The following is a 21566-nucleotide window of genomic DNA, read 5'->3' as shown; positions in this document are numbered from 1 at the left end:
TTTTTTATAATAGGACTAAAACGATTCATATGACCATTTAGCCATAGGTTAGAGATGAACCCTGCTGCTTCAAGATTCCTTTTACTTTTCTTGTGTGACTACATGGTCCAAGAACTCCAAGGGACGTACGTGAGAGTCATGATTTTATTTCTCTGCCAGCTGACAGTTCTCAATAATTTGATCTGATGATTGTTTTAATCTGCCCTACGAGCCGACGGATTTCAATAATGTACTGAGAGGTTGGGTTTGCAGGGACTGCAAGGGACAGCCAAATTAAAGTGAAAAACCATACACAATTACTACTGACCAATAGTTGGGAAAAAGATCATTTCTGGATACATTTTATGGGAATTCTTAGGAATCCTACATTCTAACTATTTTTCGTATATCGTACGGTCAGTTTTCGTCAGATACTATTTGTATTTAATTTTAAATAAAAAAAATCAAATGATTTCTGACCGTATGATACACGATGAATGATTAAGATGAATGATACACGATACATGATCAATGGTTAAAATGAATCCGAATGGGATCCAATTCCCAATAATTGTAGTCAGCCATCCTTGTTTGATTGAAATGATTTTTCAGTGTGACCGGTACACGGGATGGTACACCACGTGTCTCTAAACAAATAGTGCGATATTTGTGTTAAAAAGTTAATAACTTAAAAAATAAAATTTCCCTCTATTCCTATTAAAACACGTGATGTACTACTTGTGTTCCCGTTACAACTAAAAATTCCTTGTTTAATTGATCATGGTGGTATACTTTTTGCCTTATCTATGGAAACAGTTAATTGAATTATGAACGAATTAACTCCCACATATCTAATATTTATTTAAATGAATCAAGTGTCACTTTCCATTCAGATAAAAAAAAGAAAGAAAGTAGTTTCCCTTGGAATTTCACATTTATATAGCATATTAATAATAATAATTACAGTAGGCAATATAAAAGCCCAACCCCTGCGTGTTATTATATATAGGAGGCCAGCTGGTCTTTGTTATGATCAAACTCGATCAAAGTCTGGAGCTTGGAGCAAATTAGAAGATGGGGGGTTCAGAGATGATCAATGTTGAAGTAATTCACAAGGAAATAATTAAACCATCCTCTCCAACTCCTCACCACCTTAGATATTTGCCCCTCTCCGTTTTTGACCAGTTTAAATATGAAATTTATTTGCCACATGTTGTCTTCTATCCCAGCAGCAGTGAGGAGCATTCTCTGGTTGCTGAAAAATCCGAGCTTCTAAAGAAATCATTATCTGAGGCCCTCACTCAATTCTACCCGTTTGCAGGGGAATTCAAATATAATGATTCCATCAATTGCGATGATCGTGGAGCTGTATTTCTTGAAGCCCAAGTCAACTGTCCCATGTCCAAGATCTTGGACGACAAACACGGTTTAGAGAACATGGGAAAATTGATTCCAACTCCTGTTCGTTCCAAACACGCACAAGGGGGGCATCTTCTACTAGTCCAGGCCAACGTATTTGAATGTGGTGGATTGGCAATTGCTGCCAGCTTTTTTCATAAGGTCGTCGATGCCTTATCCATCAGCAAATTCATGGAAAGCTGGGCTGAAATTGCCCGCTGCTCTGCCAGCACTACTGATCACCATGTAGTACTTCCTACAGAATTCTGTGTTGCAGCTACTTTGTTCCCACCTCAAGAATATTTTAACTCACCGAAGAAACTCATGCTACCTTTGACTGAAAATTATATGGTAAGGAGGAGGAGATTTGTGTTTGATGCCTCAAAGATTGCTGCTCTCAAGGTCAAAGCTGCCAGTGCCACAGTGCCAAGTCCTACGCGAGTTGAAGCAGTATCCGTGCTCATTTGGAAATGCGCAATGGAAGCATCAAGATCGAACTTGGGTTTTGTAAGGTCATCCACGTGGCGTCATGCTGTGAACATGAGGAAAATATTGGCTCAGCCCTTCGCAGAAAACTTACTGGGAAATTTTTCGTTCTATGCTATATCAAAGGTTGAAGAAAACGAAGCAAATGATCTTCAAATCTTGGTTGCAAAATTGAGGAAGAGCGTTGAGGAACTTAAGGTAAAGCATACTAATGAAATTAGAGCGGAGGATGTAGTTCAATTCTTCAAGGAGTATGGCGAGCTCATTGAAAAGGATGATATGGACAACTATACTTGCTCCAGTCTTTGTAGGTTTCCTTTCTGCTCAGCCAATTTTGGATGGAGAAAGCCATCATGCACACGTTTCCCTCTCACTGAAGTTTTCAAAAATATGTTCTTATTGAGCGATGCAACCGATGGCAATGGCATCGAAGCATACTTGTCAATGAAAGAAGAAGATATGGTCATGTTTGAAACCAACCAGGACCTGCTTACATATGCTTCTCTGCAATAGACGGCCATAGAGGTAACGCAACGACGCCTTATCCTTCTCTAGGTTTATTTAAAAAATAAAAATAAATAAACATCTTCCGAATGTTAGGAAGAAAATTGCAACTAGACAAAGAGCTAGTTTTGTATTTGTTGAGTATTTAGAATTCGTTTAGATGAGATGTTGTAACCTTTTGTTGGTTTCTTTCGTTGCTTTTGATTCCATAATTTCGACCCCTATGTGAACAGTGAACAATAATTTATGTGTAATTATCGAATTTTAATATATATATATATATATATATTATTATTTAATTAAAACATGAACACATCTGCAAAAGATGACTCAAAATCTGGTCCAAAGACTGGTAGGACGAATGAGGATCCTCTTCGGCTTCTCTTTGTAAGGATCTCGGGGATATTCTACTTGTATCCGTTCATCGTATGTCGTGTCCGTTCTCAAGGATCCACAGAATCCTCACAAAGAGAATCCTCATTCCGATAGGACGACCCTAGAAAACTATGGAACGACACAGCCTAGCACAGAGCTAGGCAAGAAATGCTCTCCAAAGAAGCATATAGGGAGAGGTGGGGCCCACACCTATATTAGACCTCCGTCAACTTACAAACGCACTTGCAAATTATAATTCAACTGATTAAGAGCATTCATCTCTGACCTGAGGTTCATGTTCGAATCTCCTCCCCATTGTTTAAATTAGATTATCCTATCATTTATTTAAATGAAAAAAGTGAAAAATATGTATGTATGTACATATGTATGTATATAATACTTACCATCGAGGTCGAGGTTTTCTTTAAAAAAAATCTATGTATATAATAAATGTATGGTATGTTGGAGTTTATACTATGTTTTCAGCATAGAATCCTAACAAGCAAATGTTAAATTATTTGAAACCACCATTTTGTATTTTTTGTAACCTCTATAATGAAAAGCGTAATGTGAAACAATGCTGGTGAGATTACATTTTAATATCGTGTGATGTGGCAAGAACAATCACAGTCAAAGCTTGCACTCCAAATCCATGCTATGACAATAAAGAGTAGTGCTCTCCGACTCCTCTTTCACTTGTTGGCGGTAAAATCATTAAGTACCCTTGTATCTGTCCATGCAAAGTATCATTCACTGGTAGGACAGGCGACTGGGGACGGATGGATCAGGTCATCAGGATCCGCTCTGGATCTCCGGTAGCTTTTTGGAGCAGGTCCACCATCTTTAGGGTAAAATATGGTTGACGGTTTTACTTTTACATCAGCAAATAACTACTGTCTATAGTCTCTGCATTATTTTTTGTTAATTTACTGAATATTTGCCAGGTATAATTATGATATGATCACTTTATTCCTTTAGGGTAAAATATCGAATTTTAATATATATTTTTTTATTTAATTAAAACATGAACACATCTGCAAAAGATGACTCAAAATCTGGTTCAAAGACTGGTAGGAAGAACGAGGATCCTCTTCGGATTCTCTTTGTGAGGATCCCGGAGATCTTCTAATCGTCCGTTCATCGTATATCGTGCCCATTCTCAAGGATCCACAAAATCCTCACGAAGAGGATCCTCATTCTGGTAGGACGACCCTAGAAAACTATGGAATGACACAGCATAGCACAGAGCTAGGCAAGAAATGCTCTCCAAAGAAGCATACGGGGGAGAGGTGGGGCCCACACCTATGTTAGACCTCCGTCAACTTACAAACGCACTTGCAAATTGTAATTCAGCTGGTTAAGAGCATTCATCTCTGCACCCGAGGTTCATGTTCGAATCTCCTTCCCATTGTTTAAATTAGATTATCCTATCGTTTATTTAAATGAAAAAAGTGAAAAGTATGTATGTATATAATACTTACCATCGAGGTTGAGGTTGTCTTAAAAAAAATGTATGCATATAATAAATGTATGATATGTTGGAGTTTATACTATGTCTTCAGCATAGAGTCCTAACAAGCAAATGTTAAATTATTTGAAACCACCATTTTGTATTTTTTATAACCTCTATAATGAAAAGCGTAATGTGAAATAATGTTAGTGAGATTACATTTTAATATCGTGTGATGTGGCAAGAACAATCACAGTCAAAGCTTGCACTCCTAATCCATGCTATGACAATAAAGAGTAGTGCTCCAATGGATGCAAGACCATTAAAATAAGTGATTATGAAATGAAGTTCTTCAACGGAAATATGCACCGTACTGTTGATGTGTTCTTCCATGGCCACAAATTTCTCGCTTGCATAAGTAAAACTTACGAGGGGATTGAAAAATTAACTTTGCCGTTGGTTTCCAGGAAACTAGGCTCTCCGACTCCCATGTCAACTGATACAACGAAAGTTATAGATGAAAAAAGTCATAAACGGTCATCATTGGATAGAATTTTAGAACATCTTCAATTGAATAGTATGATATATAAAGTTGAAAACTACAATTACATAGGCTCTCCGGCTCCTCTTTCACTTGTTGGCAGTAAAATCATTAAGCACCCTTGTATCTATCCATGCAAAGTATCATTCACTGGTATGACAGGCGACTGGGGACGGATGAATCAGGTCCTCAGGATCCGCTATGGATCTCCGGTAGCTTTTTGGAGCAGGTCCACCATCTTTAGGGTAAAATATGGTTGACGGTTTTACTTTTACATCAGAAAATAACTACTGTCTATAGTCTCTGCATTATTTTTTGTTAATTTACTGAATATTTGCCAGGTATAATTATGATATGATCACATTATTCCTTTAAAATGGGCAAAGTGCAAGCTGTGTAACACACACGAAGAGCTGGCTTTGGTTCTGAATACACCATGGCATTCTCCTCACTAATTCAATTTCCGTAAGGTAAAACTTTTTACAAGCAATAATAATTAGGTGGAAGAGTACAGTGAACTTTCTATACAACTACATAAGGCTATAATTGGAGAGCCAACGTCTTCTCGCATGCTAGTAGAGTTCACCAGGTTAATTTTAATTTGTAGTAAAAGATATAACAGTTATATACAATGAATTATTTCATAAATATACGTATATATAAAGAGAAATCACGTGTGTGTTTGTGTGTGTTTTTAGGATGGAGTTCTTAAAAATAAGAGTACCTACGATATTATTTCGGCAGAAGATATTGGCTTTGTCCATTCTAATGAAACCGGCATCGTTCAATACTTGCGTCCATCAGATTTTAACGAGAACATGATCTGGTACACCAAGTTGAATAAAACAATTGATTGGAAACTTAAAAAATATTTTTTTTCTCTCCTTTTTGTTACAGTGATCGTCATGCTTTGAAGTCTCGCCTCTTGCATGTTTTTATTTTTATTTTTGTTGTCTAAAATTATTGGTAAATCTTTTTCTCATTAGTAATACTAATTAATTGGTTTTTTGGTATTATTATTCAGCCTGGTCATGATGGACGAAAACAAATTTGGCGAGGTGCTTAGACATTTCAAGGCATTGGCTGAGACAAAGAAGGTAACAACCAATTAGTTAGACCTTAATTCCATCATCAACTCCTAATGGTTGATTGGTTTTGCACATTACAGTGTCTTACGAACGAGGACATAGAATCATTGGTTTGTCTGGAGGCCATCTAAATGCCTAGCTGCTAGAGAGAAAAATCCTTTGTTCCCTACCTTATCTTCGACAATCCTTCATCGACTGGTTGTGGTTCTTTCACTTTCTCGAAGAGATCCTATTTGGTATAGTGATCGCTATCTTGCTCTGTGGACCACGAGAGCAACATTTGTTGGCATCTGTCAATGTTTGTTAGGTGGCTTATAGCAAGACTTTTTTATTGAGGATGGTAAGATCACCAGAAGGTCATTGGTGCTTTCCTTGTGGTAACTTTACGATAGTTCTTTGGTTTGCAGGGTTTAGTCTTCATGAGTGTTATTTTTATCTTTCGTATTAGTTCAATGTGAGTTCTCTGTGACTAATGAATTGTATATTGTTTATGATAAGTCTATAATTGTAGAATTGTAGTGTTTCTTTTAGCATGTGTGGCCTTTTCTTCCTAGTGCTAGAATTTCCCATGTGGTTTTTTTCATCACAAGTACCCTTTTCCAGGACAAACTGTTGGGGCCAAAATTCATGATCATCTACAACGTTTACTAAACTAATGCGTGTGAATCTAATCCCACAGAGCCATGAGATTATAATTTTCTTATATTGCAACTTAAAAGTTTTGAAATTATAACGATTTATGCATTTTTGTTTAATCAATTATTTTAATATTCATTAAATTGATGACTTGATGAGTATAAGACCTGTAATTGAGTTGACTTGTAAGCCACATTTGCAATACATTGACTCAATTGCTTATCAATTTAATGGAGGATTGATGTTCAAATAAACAAAATGCGTAAATTGATACAATCTCAAACGTCATGGTAGAACTTGAGAAAATTGAAACCTCATGGTCCATTTAAAAAAAAAAGGGTAGTGTTGTTCACACACCCCTTTTTACTTCTCACATACACCTATTAATTTTTACCCATTGATCTTTCATTTGATCCGTTGCCAAATTAAAAGGGTATGTGAAAAGTAAAAAATGGATGTCTGGCTAACGCCACCCTTTAAAAATCACCTCAAACCTGTAAAATGCAGAGAGAAATGGTACTTCTTTTTCTTGGCAACTGCTTTTTATTTCACAAATTCTGTAAGCACGGCATACTATATTACTGATTCATCAGAAACCCATTTTTTATACACATGCAAACCACCATGGATTCTCTCTCTCTCTCTCTCTCTCTCTCTCTCTCTCTCTCTCTCTCCCCACCCCAATTTTCTTTTTGGGTAAACAACCAGACTAATTTACATGAGCAATCTTACAGCAAGCACACATTGAAAGCATATGGACTTATTTTCATCTCTCAGACAGGTAGAACAACCTTCACCGAGAAAGATCTTGAGAGCTTCTATAAACAGTATAAGATCTTGAGAGCTTCTATAAACAGTATGATACTTCAGCAACAACACTACCTTAATATCTGCAAAAACTCTAAGAAATATACAAAATAGCCACTTTTCAAGGCCAACAGTGATAAGAGCTTCTGTGAACCTGCAAGAGTCACCTTTCTTTTTTAGTGTGAAAGTTAGAGGGGAAAAGGTTCGAGAATACGAGTAGATGCAGAAAACAGAATATGTTACTTTTTACTAATCGCTTTAGTTCCCCGTGCGTGAAAGGATGCCTCGAATTGTTAAAGATTTAGCATCTTTGTGAAACAACCAAACCAAAGCACTTTAATAGTATCTTATGGAAATTTTGCATCTTTAGCATGTGCTCTTTTTCTGGATGCGTATTGTTACTATTTTGTTTTTTGCTATCTTCTATAACCATTAACAAAAGGGTTATTTAGATATAGACCATTGCAACTTTTATTTCCTAGACAAAAACCCACCTAGTTATAAACATCTAAACAAAACCCAAATTTAAGTATAGAAGTAATTGACTTATTATTACAAAATATTTACAATTTGTACTACATGACATTCAAAATAAAATCAATAAATGTTATTACTCCCCTTAATTACAATAAAAAAATATAATTATTGCACATATTATCACCCCTAACACACACATATATATTCTTCAAATGTATATATTACTACCATAAGCTCAAATAACATATACCTATATTTAAATTTATGGTGAGCAAATAACATTTATTCTGTAGGTAAATTAATATTGAATCAAATAACATTCTTTTATTTTGTAGGTAATTTATTTTCCATGTATTATTACATATATTTGGCACATTTTATTATTATAAGATATATGTACAAATAATAGGTAAATTAATCTTGAATAAAATACAATTGCTTTATTTTGCAAGTACATTAATTTTGAATCAAATAACATTTTTTCATTGTGTAGGTATTTTATTTTGTATGTATCATCATATATATTGGGCACATTTTATTATTACATGTACAAATAATAGGTAAACTAGTATTGAATAAAATAATTGTGATAGCCCGTTCCGAAATAATTTACCGATAGCGTGGGAATGACGTTTTTGCCTTTACTCATTAGTGATTGCGTGTGTGTGTGATTGGGCTACGTTTTGGATCAATTGGGTTTCTTCCCACATATTTGGACCCAATGAGAGTTTGGCTTTGGCTTTGGTGATTGGTTAAAACATACACACACACATCCACACATGCACACGTGTACCCTTTTTTTCCTTTCCTGGTTATGTCTCTCTTATCCTTCTCGACACTTCTTCCATTTTCACCATATTTGTACGGACAACATCACACCTCACAATTTTGGCATGGATCGAGGTTCCAAATACCCTCTTCGTGTTCCTTGTGACCTAACCAACACGCTCATACCCTTGGTTTGGCTTGGAACCCTTGAAAACCCTATGAATCCGTGGACTCCGTCAATGGTACTATTCACATGCTCGTGATCGTGGAGGTTTTATCGAGTTTTAAGATCACCGGGAGTCTTAAAACTTTCTCACGAAGCTCGAAAAGCAAGTTTGAAGGATTTCGGACGTCGAGATAGCAAGTTCTAAAGTTCGGCAAGATTCTGGCATTTTTGGAGCTTCAAAGTGGTGAGGACTATCCTGAGGATGAGCGCAGCCATGCGAGGTTCGAGGGCTATGACCCTTCTACGTATCAGTGAGTGGGTTTTTGTTTTCAATATATATATTATGACTGGTATTTTTCCAGAAATTACGTTTTAATGGTTTTATAATTGAAATGCCATGTCGAATATCTTTGATATTATTATTGTGATTGTGTTGGTTATGCTTTGGTACCGCAGACGCTCAGGTAAGTCATGTGAGTATGTTTGTTAGTGATAGTTGTGATGATGATGAGATTGAGTTATAGCTCATATTTCTGCACCTCGGTGTTTGTGCTCCACCAGAGTAGGGCCTAGCCTTCACGTGATCGTTCACCTCCTGCACCGTACGCTCACCTTGGATCTAAGGCAGGTGTTAGCCTGTCGTACAGACCACTATAGGTGGTTCTGACTTGTAAGTGACTTGCGATAAATCGCACAGTCTTCACGTGATCGTAGCACTAAGCGTATTTATATACACCAGCCTGTCGTACAGACCACTATAGGTGGTTCCAACTCGTGTGCCGGATAGTGGTTGATGAGTTATATATTCAACCGTACAGGTCACTTTAGGTGACTCTGGCTGACGTATTGATATTACCGGCATATTATGATTTGTTTTATCTCACTTGCTTGATGCTTATACTGTTTGATTGGATATTTTAACATGGAATATTCTGGCATGGCATATTTGAGCTTTATCGTTTTTTTTGCATGATTTAATATACGAGTACGTATAGTATTTTCTGGAAAAGTATACGGGTTTTACAAAGAGGGGTTATTACTTGATATTGAAATGGTTTGAAAAACAAAAACTTTGTTTTTGCCCACTCACGTTTTCTGTTTTGCGCCCCTCCAGATTTTAGGTTGCGGTGACGTTGGTGGCGAACGAGGCATTGGGGCAGTTCTGACAGAGCACCCTCCATGTAGGATTTTCTGGTTATCGCTTATGTAGTACTTGTTTATTCTGGACTGCACCTAGGATACTTGAACTTCTACTTTGCGTTTTTTTTTCCTTCCGTTTTCATCACTATCATTCACTGATCTTTTTATTGTAAATTATCTTGTTTGGCTTTATTTCCTCGTATTTTCACTCTAGTACTTCCGCACTGCGCACTTGGCTACGTCACCTTCACGTGACGGCCAGCACGCCCCAATATTTGGATCGGGGGTGTCAATAATAACATTTTTTTTATGTAGGTATATTAATTTGCATATATTTGGGTTTGCTTTATTATGTAGGTAAATTATTTTGTATGAATTTTTATGTATATCATGCATGTTTTTTGTTGTTGTTATGTGTGTGTGAAATAATTTACCTACATTTATATGTAAAATATAATTTTATTAACTTAACTAAGCATGTATTACTACATTTATTAGGCATGTTTTATGGTTATTATATATTATGCAATGAATGTATTATTTTTTTATTTTGGTAAAATCATTAATTCTCCCTTATAATTTGTATGGAATTAATTGTGTAAATCAAACATTCAAATAGGGGTGTTTTGGGCATCGAAATTTTTTAAATGTGTAAATTCAAATATAATTAATGAATTTGCTGATGTGGAATCTAGTCAATGAGTTTTATTCCAGTAAAAAACTTATGTCGGGTTTTATGTGGAAAAAAATAAGTTTTAGAGACTAAAGTCATATTTTCAGTTAACAAAAACCAGCAAACTTTAGAAACAATAATTGAGAGAGTAGCTGCTTGAGATTTGCATACCAATTGAGGATTTGAAAAAAGAGTTGGATTTTCAGTATCCAAAATACATTTGAGGAGAATTTTGGAAACACAAGCAGGTTAAGGCTGAAAAAAGTGAGTGTGATACCAATATATATTTTTTATTGTAATTAAGGGGAGTAATAACATTTATTTATTTTATTTTGAATGTCATGTAGTACAAATTGTAAATATTTTGTAATAATAAGTCAATTACTTCTATACTTAAATTTGGGTTTTGTTTGGATGTTTATAACTAGGTGGGTTTTTGTCTAGGAAATAAAAGTTGCAATGGTCTATATCTAAAGAACCCTTTTGTTAATGGTTATAGAAGATAGCAAAAAACAAAATAGTAACAATACGCATCCAGAAAAAGAGCACATGCTAAAGATGCAAAATTTCCATAAGTTGGACTGGACTGGACTGGACTAGCTATTAGTCCAATACTGTGTTTGTTCCATGCTGGGACTAACATTAATGAGACTAAAGGGGACTAGCATGGACAAAACCCTTCATTAAGAGGTCTTAGCGAGACCCCCCAATAACCATGGGACTAGCTAAGACTATCTTCTCTTTCTCGTCTTTGTCATGCTCAACGACCACTCTCGATAGACTTCTCGTCATCTCCGGTCACCTAAATCAATTATTAACTTTCCGACTCTCTTTCAGATCCATTTCACAACCAACTTTCATACAAAATATACCAAATTGAAGCTGGGAGTGACAAGATTACGATTTTACCTGAATCGAGGCCAAAATGTGGTCGAATGTGGCTGGAAAATGGCCTGGAAGTCTCGGCCTGTTTGGGCTTCTTCAAATCCATGGCAGATTTGAGCATTCAAAGCTAAGATCTCGGTCTAGGGATGGTGATGAATTTTTCGGCGGTGCTAACTTCATCCAATTTAACGAGGAAATGGTAGGAAAAAATGAAGAAAAAGATAAGATCATAATAAAATATTAATAATTTATATATTAAATAATATAATATTATAATTTGTTATTAACCAGCTTCTTAGTCCAATATTGCACCAAACGCTTCACTAAGTTAGTCCAGTTTAGTCTAGTCTAAGCCAGTCCAGCTTAGTCCTTGAAGCTAATCCAGTCCGAGATAGTCCGGCGCAACAAACGCCCCCTTAGAGAATTAAATTATAGAGAAAAATCCTTCTCTAAAATAAATTTTATTGTTGATTTTATAAAGGGAGATACACAAATGTAATAAACATCAGAAGTACTTTTAGATGATGCAAAGCACTTGTTTTTGGTTTATTTTTTAAGAGAAGATAATATACTGTGGCAGCAGCCCATGTTTTTGGAATATTTTGTAGAGAAAAAAGAAGATGATATTCGATATATTAGGGCTAATAAGGGCTTGAAGAATGAAAAAGGGGGTGAGAATCGAATTTTTGTTGCATGATTAATATCAAGTGTGATGTTTTATTGTTTGCTGAGAAATGTGTAGTATCAGAATACCTCACGTGCATGCATCATGCATGGTACGTATAACTGATTCACGATTGTTAATATTATACTCTAACGTAGTCGTTCACTCATAACATATCACGTGAATTCATCAATTCACATAATAACCAAAGATGAAGCATTTAAGAAAGATGAGAGTACAAAACAAAAAGGCTACGAACATGGTTCGGTCCTCTTTTAGGCAAAGTCTCGAAAAGATGAGTAAACTTTTAATGCCTTGCCCTAACAGCACTAGAAATTAGACATTCAGAATGCTAAAAGAATATAGGCAATGGAAAATGACTAATTCCTAACTACCAGACCTTTACGTCCTCTACATAGATAACCACATATAATTTTTTATATATTTGCTTTCTCTGCTGCTACTTTCTCTAATCTTTTTGGGTGAATTATTTCAAACTGTCAAATCCTTCTTGTGCTTTTTGTTTTTTTGTTTTTTTTTTTTGATTTTTTTGGAGAAATTATAGTTGCATACTTGCATGGAATTTGTCTTTTGGTTGTTATGTATCTGCCCTAGATATTACTTCCGATTCATCCTGGTGTCCTCGGCGGCTCGTAAGGGACCATCCATGTTCTTTCGAGGTATAAAGATTTGCATTCATTGGTCCCTTTATCGTAGGTAACCATTTAAAGTATACATACACATACATACACACATACATGAACGCTCAAGCAATAATGGGTTAGTAAGTTAATATGACGTTAATAGCTTGTTGGATTAGCAAGTTAATATATATATACATACATGTATGAATGCTCAAGCAATAATGGGTGAGTAAGTTAATATAACGTTAATAGCTCGTCGGGCCCACTTCATAACAAAATTTTATAATCCGAACTGTTTATTTTAAAGTGCAAAAAGTTAGTCAAATCAAACAAATTGACGACTTGAGTAATCTTTTGCAGTAATTGTTTTCAAATAATGGTCTTTAAAATCTCATATCATGATATTTTGTTGGAAAGTAGACCCAAACGAGCAATTATAAGCCCCATATTAACTTACTGACTAGTATATATATGAAAATAATTTTTGTACACTCTTAATTCTATCATTTAATTTTCATTTATTTTATTCAATTCAAAAATTCAAAATTTACAAGAGTTCATATTTTTTAGCAAAATGATGTGAAAAAATCCAGTTAGTACGTAATCATCTTATAATATAGACATATATGGTGGATCATCTGGAAATGCATTGATGGTTTTAATTTGTATGTTGCGCATCTCAAAGCTTTGATAGTTTAAAAACCCTAGTAGTGTATGCGCAGGAAGTGTAGTAGTACCCCACGAGATCAACAACTCTAAAGACCTAACTTGTATAATAAGTTACACCGTCTCAGTAGCGTCTCAAGCAAATAATACAAAATCATATCATTACAAGTTTTTATATTACTAGCACATATCGTCACCATAATGATGTACTTATGTCATACAAGTTCTTCTTATAGTACTTAAAGAAGAGGAGACGACGGACTATGATTTAGCTCAAATAATTCATTCTTAATATAAAATATATTGTTATAGCAAAACAATACAAGTTTAGACGAGGAGAAGAGGGATCTAGGAGACGATTTTAGTTTTCAAACCTTGATTATTCGAGGGTGATGGTTTTGGAATAAAGTTGGTCCAGCAGTAGTGTATCTATACCGTTGAAGGTGCATACAACATAATTTCCATCTTTTAAATATTTTAAGCCTTCAGAGACAAAAGCGGTGGTGCAAGGATCACGTTCTTCCATTCACTGAATGTGCGTTTCATTATAAATAAAATTAAAAAAAAAAAAAAAAAAAAAAGGAAACACAAATAATAATCAAACTACATAAAATGAGCTGAAGTTTTATCATAAAATTAATTAATTATATAGGAGTAATTCAACTTCTTATAAGCCGTTATAAGATTGTTTCTTTCACCGATTTGAGATTCTTTTACTTTCACATTCTCACATGCTCTACACGTGTGTCGAATTTTCAAATCACACACGTAGACAACACGAATTGAGTGACGTAAAGCACATGTAGCCGTTTAGCTTCACATGTGAGCAACCTTTCTCTGACCTTATAAAGAAGGTTAAAATTCAGATCTAGAAATGATCGTTGCTTTTTTTAATCAAATTGGCAAAACGGCTCCAACCCTACTAGTTCAATGATAAAAACATTGCTTTACGTTGTTGTACTCTAATTGACAATGAATAATGATACTTAAGGCTTTGAATTTGACTATTTAGACCATCTTCAACCAAAGAGCGCCAGAAGGCCGAAAATAGTCCGAAAACCGTCTCTAACGGAAGGCTAGGCCAAATGACTCGTGGGTCTATGTGGACCCAAAATTACATCATCGGCCTGTGCAATGAAGGCCGTTGAGTAAGCATAGCTCCCAACCGTTGGATCGAAGAGTAAAGATAGTTTTGTTATTATTGAAGGATAATATTATGATTTTTATCATAATTATCTTTTAATGATAATTAAGATGGGATATGTATTTCCAAGCTGGAAACACGGTAGCACAATTCAAGTTGATTTTGGATGTTTGGCGTGTGAATGTGTGGGTGTGATCAGTTTGGTTGACTAACAGATTCAAGTGGTATGCTGCAAATTGATTATTATCCATTTAAAGTATGGTGATAATTAATAAGCAAATGAATTTGGAGTTCACTGAGACGGTTGAAGGTTATTATGCATGCATGGATAAAATTATAAAGTGATGGTGCAATAAAGAGCACCTCCGAATATCCTTTGTAGGATGCCAAGAATCTAGTCGGACAAATTGCATTAGATTGGAACTCGTGGACTTTGAAAGGATGGGAAAGATGGGATCAAGTTTGAACTTTTTGTTAGTGCATGATTGCACCTGGTCAAATTTGGTGGAAAGATGAATGGATTGCCGTGATGCTTCAGTTTGAAATGCATGGCTCAGAGATAAACTTGCATGTTAATTATTTGCATGCCTTAGTTCCAGCATGTGGAGATCATCAAATACTTGGATAATGATGGACAAAATAAGGAGAAAAGGAGATAATGATGGAGATTTTAAATTGGTTGGATAATTGCATGATAACTCCATGCATTTGGTTGAGTCTGATCCACGCCAAAAATCTCGTGCAATATTCAAGGACTAAGTCGGCGCGTCCCTATAAATACAGAGGCAGTGGTAACGAGAAGACTCCCTCCAATTCAACACACAAAACTGCCCTGCTCAAACTCTCGCTTTACGCGAAACCTCTCAACAACCTTGAGATTTTTTCCGCCAACACATCTTCAGTTTGGATAAACAACACTGTGGAGGCAACATGTGACATCTTAAGTTTGGATAAACAGCACTGTTGCCGTAGAATTAGCCGTCCACGGAGCACTTTCAGTTGGGATAAACAGCACAGCATCGAGGCCGATTGATTATCTATCCAAGTCTCGGTCGAGAGGGATTTTCGAATCCTTATTGGCAAATGTCATCTCATTAGCCTTCTCGGTGAAGTGAGGTGGTACAGGTTACCACATTTGGCACATTGAAAGCCGAATTTAATATTGAACTTCGTAGAACTAGCAGCCTTGTCTTCAAGCTCTAGAACCCGAAGGCCAAGATGTGTTCCTTCCTTGACCGCAGTCGCAAGATCAAGAAGTCAGCATCGAGCTTAACGCGACGTCAACACATTTTAATCCTCGACCGAACTCGGCGGACGAGTTGGCACGCCCCGCACACAATCGAAAGATGTAGTTAGCTTATTAATTACTCGGCCTGCGCACCACGTAGGCTTGATAGTTTTTAGGGTCAATAGGGCCATATTGGACAAAAAAAGGCCAAAGGGCCAACCGGCTGGCCCAAATCAGCCATCGGGCTGGCCAGAATTTTCATTATTCTTGTCAATTATATCCAACAGGAATGGTAGGCTTTTTTTTAATTTTTTTATTTACAAAATTTTTAATTTTTTTAATTTTTTTTTTAAATTCTATTTTTTTTCCTATAATTTCCTAAGCCATTATACAACATTAAATTTAAATAATAAATTATGTTTGGCTCTCGGTTGAAAACAAGTTTTTGTGGTAGAACTAAAACGAGTCATATGACCATTTAGCTATAGGTTAGAGATGAACCCTACTGCTTCAAGATTCCTTTTACTTTTCTTGTGTGACTACGTGGTCCAAGAACTCCAAGGGACGTACGTGAGAGTCATGATTTTATTTCTCTGCCTGCCGACAGTTCGAATAATTTGATGTGATGATTGTTTTCAGTGTGATCGGTACACAGGATGGTACATCACGTGTCCCTAAACAAATGATGAGATATGTGTGTTAAAAATTTAATAACTTAAAAAATAAAATTTCCCTCTATTCCTATTAAAACACGTAGTGTACCACTTGTGTTTCTATCATAACTAAAAATTCTTCTTTTAACTGATCATGGTTGTATACTTTTTGCCTTATCTATAGAAACAGTTAATTGAATTATAGACGAATTAGCTCCCACATATCTAATATTTATTTAAATGAATCAAGTGTCACTTTCCATTCAGATAAAAAATAAAAAATAAAGTAGTTTCCCTTGGAATTTCACATTTATATAGCATATTAATAATAATAATAATTACAGTAGGCAATATAAAAGCCCAACCCCTGCGTGTTATTATATATAGGAGGCCAGCTGGTCTTTGTTATGATCAAACTCGATCAAAGTCTGGAGATTGGAGCAAATTAGAAGATGGGGGGTTCAGAGATGATCAATGTTGAAGTAATTCACAAGGAAATAATTAAACCATCCTCTCCAACTCCTCACCACCTTAGATATTTGTCCCTCTCCGTTTTTGACCAGTTTAAATATGAAATTTATTTGCCACATGTTGTCTTCTATCCCAGCAGCAGTGAGGAGCATTCTCTGGTTGCTGAAAAATCCGAGCTTCTAAAGAAATCATTATCTGAGGCCCTCACTCAATTCTACCCGTTTGCAGGGGAATTCAAATATAATGATTCCATCAATTGCGATGATCGTGGAGCTGTATTTCTTGAAGCCCAAGTCAACTGTCCCATGTCCAAGATCTTGGACGACAAACACGGTTTAGAGAACATGGGAAAATTGATTCCAACTCCTGTTCGTTCCAAACACGCACAAGGGGGGCATCTTCTACTAGTCCAGGCCAACGTATTTGAATGTGGTGGATTGGCAATTGCTGCCAGCTTTTTTCATAAGGTCGTCGATGCCTTATCCATCAGCAAATTCATGGAAAGCTGGGCTGAAATTGCCCGCTGCTCTGCCAGCACTACTGATCACCATGTAGTACTTCCTACAGAATTCTGTGTTGCAGCTACTTTGTTCCCACCTCAAGAATATTTTAACTCACCGAAGAAACTCATGCTACCTTTGACTGAAAATTATATGGTAAGGAGGAGGAGATTTGTGTTTGATGCCTCAAAGATTGCTGCTCTCAAGGTCAAAGCTGCCAGTGCCACAGTGCCAAGTCCTACGCGAGTTGAAGCAGCATCCGCGCTCATTTGGAAATGCGCAATGGAAGCATCAAGATCGAACTTGGGTTTTGTAAGGTCATCCACGTGGCGTCATGCTGTGAACATGAGGAAAATATTGGCTCAGCCCTTCGCAGAAAACTTACTGGGAAATTTTTCGTTCTATGCTATATCAAAGGTTGAAGAAAACGAAGCAAATGATCTTCAAATCTTGGTTGCAAAATTGAGGAAGAGCGTTGAGGAACTTAAGGTAAAGCATACTAATGAAATTAGAGCGGAGGATGTAGTTCAATTCTTCAAAGAGTATGGCGAGCTCATTGAAAAGGATGATATGGACAACTATACTTGCTCCAGTCTTTGTAGGTTTCCTTTCTGCTCAGCCAATTTTGGATGGGGAAAGCCATCATGCACACGTTTCCCTCGCACTGAAGTTTTCAAAAATATGTTCTTATTGAGCGATGCAACCGATGGCAATGGCATCGAAGCATACTTGTCAATGAAAGAAGAAGATATGGTCATGTTTGAAACCAACCAGGACCTGCTTACATATGCTTCTCTGCAATAGACGGCCATAGAGGTAACGCAACGACGCCTTATCCTTCTCTAGGTTTATTTAAAAAATAAAAATAAATAAACATCTTCCGAATGTTAGGAAGAAAATTGCAACTAGACTAAGAGCTAGTTTTGTATTTGTTGAGTATTTAGAATTCGTTTAGATGAGATGTTGTAACCTTTTGTTGGTTTCTTTCGTTGCTTTTGATTCCATAATTTCGACCCCTATGTGAACAGTGAACAATAATTTATGTGTAATTATTGAATTTTAATATATATATTTTTATTTAATTAAAACATGAACACATCTGCAGAAGATGACTCAAAATCTGGTCCAAAGACTGGTAGGACGAATGAGGATCCTCTTCGGCTTCTCTTTGTAAGGATCTCGGGGATCTTCTACTTGTATCCGTTCATCGTATATCGTGTCCGTTCTCAAGGATCCACATAATCCTTACAAAGAGGATCCTCATTCCGATAGGACGACCCTAGAAAACTATGGAACGACACAGCCTAGCACAGAGCTGTAGGAGTTTGAGACCCTTTTGTCCCACATTGGTTAAACAATATTTTTTCACTAGCCTTTATATAGGCTTATTCCTTTTTCTTAGTAATTAGAACTTGGACCATTTGGAAATGGATTGAAGACTTGTGCCTTATGGTTGTGTGGATCAGGCTTGATGATTGTACTATAATATTAATATTAATTAATCAAGACAAGGGCTGGGCCCTTAGGGCACTTGGGGCCAAGGAATTAAAATTAATCTGATCAATTAGTTTTAATTTCGAATAAAGTTTTTAATTAAATTAATTAAAAACGTTTTGATTAATAGACACAATTTTTTGGAAAGAGGTGTATCTCTTTGGAAAGAGTTGTATAGCTTCAGATACATCCAAAAGGTGTTTGAAAAGGTATGAAAAAGCCTATATAACTGGAGTCCTTAGTTCCATCAGACATCATCTTTTTTCTTCCCCCTTGTCTTCCGTACAAAATTTCCAGAGAGTAAACACACAAAGCAATTCGCTAGAGTTCTATAATCCAGTGCGGGTTGTAGAATTAGGTAGTTGTATCCTGGTCAAGCAGACGTTGTAGAACCACAAGCACACGAGTGAGACGGAAATACTGTTCGAAGGACATAGCGTTTGCGCTAGCTTCTACCTTCAATTCATTCAAGTTAGTACCATTTTAATTTTTTGTAATTATTGTGTTATTGCATTCTGTATTGCAAGTATTTTTGAATAATAAAGTATAAGTATTTCGGTTCTGTATTTTTGTTATTTTATTGTTTCTAAATTGTTCTCCAACAAGAGCTAGGCAAGAAATGCTCTCCAAAGAAGCATACGGGGGAGAGGTGGGGCCCACACCTATGTTAGACCTCCGTCAACTTACAAACGCACTTGCAAATTGTAACTTAGTTGGTTAAGAGCATTCATCTCTGCACCCGAGGTTCATGTTCGAATCTCCTCCCCATTGTTTAAATTAGATTATCCTATCATTTATTTAAATGAAAAAAGTGAAAAGTATGTATGTATGTATATAATACTTACCATCGAGGTCGAGGTTTTCTTTAAAAAAAATGTATGTATATAATAAATGTATGGTATGTTGGAGTTTATACTATGTTTTCAGCATAGAATCCTAACAAGCAAATGTTAAATTATTTGAAACCACCATTTTGTATTTTTTGTAACCTCTATAATGAAAAGCGTAATGTGAAACAATGCTGGTGAGATTACATTTTAATATCGTGTGATGTGGCAAGAACAATCACAGTCAAAGCTTGCACCCCAAATCCATGCTATGACAATAAAGAGTAGTGCTCTCCGAGTCCTCTTCACTTGTTGGCGGTAAAATCATTAAGTACCCTTGTATCTGTCCATGCAAAGTATCATTCACTGGTAGGACAGGCGACTGGGGAGGGATGGATCAGGTCCTCAGGATCCGCTCTGGATCTCCGGTAGCTTTTTGGATCAGGTCCACCATCTTTAGGGTAAAATATGGTTGACGGTTTTACTTTTACATCAGAAAATAACTACTGTCTATAGTCTCTGCATTATTTTTTGTTAATTTACTGAATATTTGCCAGGTATAATTATGATATGATCACTTTATTCCTTTAGGGTAAAATATCGAATTTTAATATATATTTTTTATTTAACTAAAACATGAACACATCTGCAAAAGATGACTCAAAATCTGGTCCAAAGATTGGTAGGACGAATGAGGATCTTCTTCGGATTCTCTTTGTGAGGATCCCGGGGATATTCTAATCGTGTCCATTCATCGTATATCGTGCCCGTTCTCAAGGATCCATAGAGTCCTCACGAAGAGGATCCTCATTCTGGTAGGACGACCCTCGAAAACTATGGAATGACACAGCATAGCACAGAGCTAGGCAAGAAATGCTCTCCAAAGAAGCATACGGGGGAGAGGTGGGGCCCACACCTATGTTAGACCTCCGTCAACTTACAAACGCACTTGCAAATTGTAATTCAGCTGGTTAAGAGCGTTCATATCTGCACACGAGGTTCATGTTCGAATCTCCTTCCCATTGTTTAAATTAGATTATCCTATCGTTTATTTAAATGAAAAAAGTGAAAAGTATGTATGTATATAATACTTACCATCGAGGTTGAGGTTGTCTTAAAAAAAATGTATGCATATAATAAATGTATGATATGTTGGAGTTTATACTATGTCTTCAGCATAGAGTCCTAACAAGCAAATGTTAAATTATTTGAAACCACCATTTTGTATTTTTTATAACCTCTATAATGAAAAGCGTAATGTGAAATAATGTTAGTGAGATTACATTTTAATATCGTGTGATGTGGCAAGAACAATCACAGTCAAAGCTTGCACTCCTAATCCATGCTATGACAATAAAGAGTAGTGCTCCAATGGATGCAAGACCATTAAAATAAGTGATTATGAAATGAAGTTCTTCAACGGAAATATGCACCGTACTGTTGATGTGTTCTTCCATGGCCACAAATTTCTCGCTTGCATAAGTAAAACTTACGAGGGGATTGAAAAATTAACTTTGCCGTTGGTTTCCAGGAAACTAGGCTCTCCGACTCCCATGTCAACTGATACAACGAAAGTTATAGATGAAAAAAGTCATAAACGGTCATCATTGGATAGAATTTTAGAACATCTTCAATTGAATAGTATGATATATAAAGTTGAAAACTACAATTACATAGGCTCTCCGGCTCCTCTTTCACTTGTTGGCAGTAAAATCATTAAGCACCCTTGTATCTATCCATGCAAAGTATCATTCACTGGTAGGACAGGCGACTGGGGAGGGATGAATCAGGTCCTCAGGATCCGCTATGGATCTCCGGTAGCTTTTTGGAGCAGGTCCACCATCTTTAGGGTAAAATATGGTTGACGGTTTTACTTTTACATCAGAAAATAACTACTGTCTA

At 36.2% G+C, this 21566-nt stretch overlaps 3 protein-coding genes across 3 annotated transcripts in view; 2 read left to right on the top strand and 1 right to left on the bottom strand.

The window, feature by feature from the left end:
- Positions 1-990: 990 nt before the first annotated feature.
- On the top strand, positions 991-2657 carry LOC125480325 (acyltransferase Pun1-like). Its single transcript, XM_048590998.1, has one exon. The coding sequence runs from the start codon at positions 1054-1056 to the stop codon at positions 2374-2376; it is 1323 nt and encodes a 440-aa protein (XP_048446955.1). The 5' UTR covers positions 991-1053; the 3' UTR covers positions 2377-2657.
- Positions 2658-6976: 4319 nt separating this feature from the next.
- The window catches only part of LOC103944211 (probable ubiquitin-conjugating enzyme E2 24), a 29773-nt gene continuing 15183 nt past the window's right edge, over positions 6977-21566 (bottom strand). Inside the window, exon 11 of the transcript XR_007260804.1 lies at positions 6977-7162. The gene's annotated coding sequence lies outside the window, so the exon portion shown is untranslated. The remainder of the gene's footprint in view (positions 7163-21566) is intronic.
- Positions 16741-18433, top strand: LOC103944272 (acyltransferase Pun1). Its single transcript, XM_018646723.2, has one exon. The coding sequence runs from the start codon at positions 16825-16827 to the stop codon at positions 18145-18147; it is 1323 nt and encodes a 440-aa protein (XP_018502239.2). The 5' UTR covers positions 16741-16824; the 3' UTR covers positions 18148-18433.

Source organism: the organism of the source record quoted next, unplaced genomic scaffold, assembly GCF_019419815.1.
Source record: "Pyrus x bretschneideri cultivar Hongxiangsu unplaced genomic scaffold, Pyrus_bretschneideri_v1 Contig33, whole genome shotgun sequence".
In the NCBI taxonomy this organism is placed as follows: domain Eukaryota; kingdom Viridiplantae; phylum Streptophyta; class Magnoliopsida; order Rosales; family Rosaceae; genus Pyrus; species Pyrus x bretschneideri.
This window is presented reverse-complemented; position numbering and strand designations above follow the sequence as displayed.

Coding starts and splice junctions, on each gene's coding strand:
- LOC103944272 (XM_018646723.2), top strand. CDS start 16,825: ATGGGGGGTTCAGAGATGATCAATGTTGAAGTAATTCACAAGGAAATA.
- LOC125480325 (XM_048590998.1), top strand. CDS start 1,054: ATGGGGGGTTCAGAGATGATCAATGTTGAAGTAATTCACAAGGAAATA.